The sequence below is a fragment of the Egretta garzetta genome, unplaced genomic scaffold, assembly GCF_000687185.1.
Source record: "Egretta garzetta isolate BGI_Z169 unplaced genomic scaffold, ASM68718v1 scaffold452, whole genome shotgun sequence".
In the NCBI taxonomy this organism is placed as follows: domain Eukaryota; kingdom Metazoa; phylum Chordata; class Aves; order Pelecaniformes; family Ardeidae; genus Egretta; species Egretta garzetta.
Genome location: NW_009258796.1, coordinates 446,082 through 449,368, shown reverse-complemented (window position 1 = coordinate 449,368; position 3,287 = coordinate 446,082). Strand labels below are relative to the sequence as shown.

At 56.9% G+C, this 3,287-nt stretch overlaps 1 protein-coding gene across 1 annotated transcript in view; it reads left to right on the top strand.

Annotated features, from left to right (window-relative positions):
- Positions 1 to 5: 5 nt before the first annotated feature.
- AMDHD2 (amidohydrolase domain containing 2) overlaps positions 6 to 3,287 on the top strand; it is a gene marked incomplete at its 5' end in the record, with an annotated part of 6,411 nt that continues 3,129 nt past the window's right edge. The window contains 4 exons of the mRNA XM_035889347.1: positions 6 to 216; positions 905 to 1,044; positions 1,416 to 1,470; positions 1,908 to 2,120. Of these exons, the coding sequence (XP_035745240.1) occupies positions 6 to 216; positions 905 to 1,044; positions 1,416 to 1,470; positions 1,908 to 2,120 (619 nt within the window). The remainder of the gene's footprint in view (positions 217 to 904; positions 1,045 to 1,415; positions 1,471 to 1,907; positions 2,121 to 3,287) is intronic.

Here is a 3,287-nt window from a genome sequence, read left to right as displayed (position 1 = left end):
TGGGGCCACGGCCGCCCGCTCCCGTGTGCTCCCCCGGGGACGGCAGAGGAGCTCGGGGTGTGTGTCACTGTCCCTGCAGGGAGGACCTGTGGGTGCGAGAGGGGAAGATCCTCAACCCGGAGAAACTCTTCTTTGATGAGAAGGGCTCTGCCGACATCCAGCTGGACTGCAAGGACAGCATCATCGCCCCGGGCTTCATCGACGTCCAGATCAATGGTACGGCGAAGCCACATGCGCTCGCAGGGGGGCGGGGGGTCCCGGCTTTGCCCATCACTGACCTTCAAACCCTGCTGTGTGCACGCTGCCCGTGACCAAGCGCGTTTCAGCTGCTCGCGGGAGATGTGAGTCACCGAACTAACGATAAAGAGCAATTTTGCCCATGGTTGCTGCTGTTGCATAATTGATCCGCTTTGGCTGGGTGGGGTTTTGAGCCCAGCTTTCCTCTTAACCTCATTTTCATCAACAGTCCCTGCCCCTGCGCTGGCAGGACGCCCGCCCTACCCTCTCCAGGATGCGGGACTTCTCAGGGGAGCAAACCTCACCTGCAGTAGCTCCTTCCTGAGGGTCAAGAGAGGCTGGTTCTGTGGTAGCTTATGTTGGAAGTTAGATCCCCTCTTCGGCGCGGAATCCTCAGATTTTGCCCTGCATCAAAATAAAAGGTTGCAGAATGCTGGGGTGCTGTGGGGAAAAGCACCTCAGCAGGACGGCGTTGGCTGGATTCCTACTCGCGGAGCCTCGCGAATGTAGGACAGGAGAGGTGCTGGTGGAGCCCTTTGCTTCTGGTCAGTGCTGCACAAACGGAGTGGCCCACTCTGGTCACGCAAAATGTTTCTTTGGCATTTTCAGGTGGGAAAACGTCCGCTGGGGAGGCTGCAGCTTCACCTCTGTTTTGTTCACGGTGCAGGAGGCTTTGGGGTGGACTTCTCCCTGGCTACAGACGACTTCAAATCAGGGATTGACCTGGTCAGTCAGAAAATCCTCTCCCATGGAGTGACCTCCTTCTGTCCCACCCTGGTGACCTCTCCTCCATCTGTGTATCACCAGGTAAGGGACTTTCTCCCCCTCTCACCTGCAGGGCAATAAAGGGCTGAGGTTGGGAGCAAGAGGTGAGAGGGCCAAGGCTGGGTCTGCAGAGACTGGGATAGTGGCCTTGGCGGGAGAGCTGTGGGCACGAGGAGCTGGACTCCATTCCTGGATTTCTTGCCCTAACCTTTAGAGCGCCGAGACAGCGATGTCTCCTGGGCCAGATTTGCATGACGGGGCTCGCGGCTGGCTTTTTCTTTGCGAGCTGTGTTTGGCTGATGGCCCCGAGTGGTCCAGCTACAAAGCTCCCTTCAGACCTGAGGTGTGGGTTGGTTTTGGCAGGCTGGGGTGCTGTGTCTGGGGTGCTGTGTCTGACAAACCCCTTGCTCTAGGTTCTCCCTCAGATCAGTATAAGAGACGGTGGAGCCCACGGAGCAGGTATCCTGGGTAAGTGTTTTGTCCCTCCCTGCCCTCTCTGGTGCTGCTCTAGGTAGGCAATTACCTTGTTCGTTGTCAAGGGGAAAGAAGCCTCTGTAGGGGACAGCACAAATGGGGGCTGGAGCTCCCCCGGTGGGGGGCATGCAGAGGTGGGCACAGACCTGCTTTCTCCCTCAGTCTGTGCCTGGCCTTTGCCATGGCCCCTGCCGTTGTGCACGCACCATGCCAGCCCTTCTGGGCCCCACAGGGTAAGGGCAGTGGGGTGGCTCGGCTTGGCCAGTGGCCAGCGCTGCATCTTCTGCTGTGCTGAGCTCGGAGTTGCCTGAGCCGTGTGTTTTGCTGCGGGAGAATGGGGAGAGCTTGACTGGAGCAGGGTAGACACAGCAGGCTTCTTGGTCCTTGGCAGGGAGAGGAAGGGTCATGGCTTTGTGTTCCCGTTTGGGCAGGGGCCCATCTGGAAGGACCGTTCATCAGCAAGGAGAAGAAAGGGGCGCACCCAGAGCACTGCCTCCGCACCTTCGAGGCAGGTGCCTTCCAGGACCTGCTTGCCACCTATGGGTCGCTGGACTGTGTCCGGATAGTCACCCTGGCCCCCGAGATGAAGAGGAGCGGCGAGGTGATCCGGGAACTCACCACGCGGGGCATCTGTGTCTCACTCGGTACGGGCTGGGGAGGAGGGGGCTTGAGGAGGCTCCGGCTCCCCGTGCCACACGGGCCAGGCAGCCCCTCACTCGGGGCTGTAGCATCTCAGGCTCTGGAAGGGGCTGCCCAGGGAGGTGGTCGAGTCCCCGCCCCGGGAGGGATTTAAAAGAAGGATAGATGAGGTGCTTAGGGACAGGGTTTAGAGGTGGGATGGCAGGGTGAGGTTAACGGTTGGACTTGATGATCTTAAAGGTCTTTTCCAACCAAAGCGATTCTATGGTCTCTAACAGCGTCTCAGTGTGACCGGTTGGGGTGGGATTTTCTTTTGCCTGGCCTCCATGGAGGTGACAGACCCGTCACAAACGGGAACCTCCCTGGATGCTATGAGTCTGTCGCCCTTTGTACACTATGGCCAAACTTTGTATTGTTTGAAAAGTCCTGCAGGATAACACAAGGTAGCATTTGGTGCTGTAAATACGTGGGAAAGAACAGCAGTCTTACTTGAAGAAAGATGTAATTGAGGGTTGACGACATGGAAGGGTTCAAACTCTGAAGTTCAACTGTTTTCGGCCTTGTTTGACAGGTGAAATAATTTTCCAAAGGTTGCTGTTGAGTTTTGACAATTCTGTTTTTCAACCAGAAGTGCTGTAGGAAACCTCTCCCGCCACTGCCTTGCAGGCCGCTCACATAAAACAGGCTGCATTTTCTTGTCCTCTTGTTTCACAAACACTTCTTTGCCTCAGGCCATTAAAGAAATCCTTTTTTTTTTTCTTTAAAGGGGGGAGTTATTCAGGGTGAGAAGGGCATTGGTACAGCAGAGCAGCTCTTGCAGCCGCATAAAGCAAAGATCCACAGAAAGGCAAAGTTTGCCCGCAGAGCGTTAGAGCTGCTGTCTGCGTTGCGGAAAACAGAATTTTCCTTCTGGGTAGTTTCACCCCCATATTCTTTCTTGGCAAAGTCCCCACTGTCTCTGCTCCCTTGGCAGCTCTCTTTAAAGCCTTTAAGTATCTGAGGGCGGCAGAAAGGCAGGCCCTTGGACCTCTAGCCCGGCCCGACGGCAACTCTCTGGGAGCAAGGCAGCATTTCTGGCAGTGAACGTGTCTGGGTGAAACACCCGCTGCCAGAGCCCCCGCGGTCACGGCCAGGCACCCCTGCGCCGAGGCTGCCGGCCCCGACCTCACGCC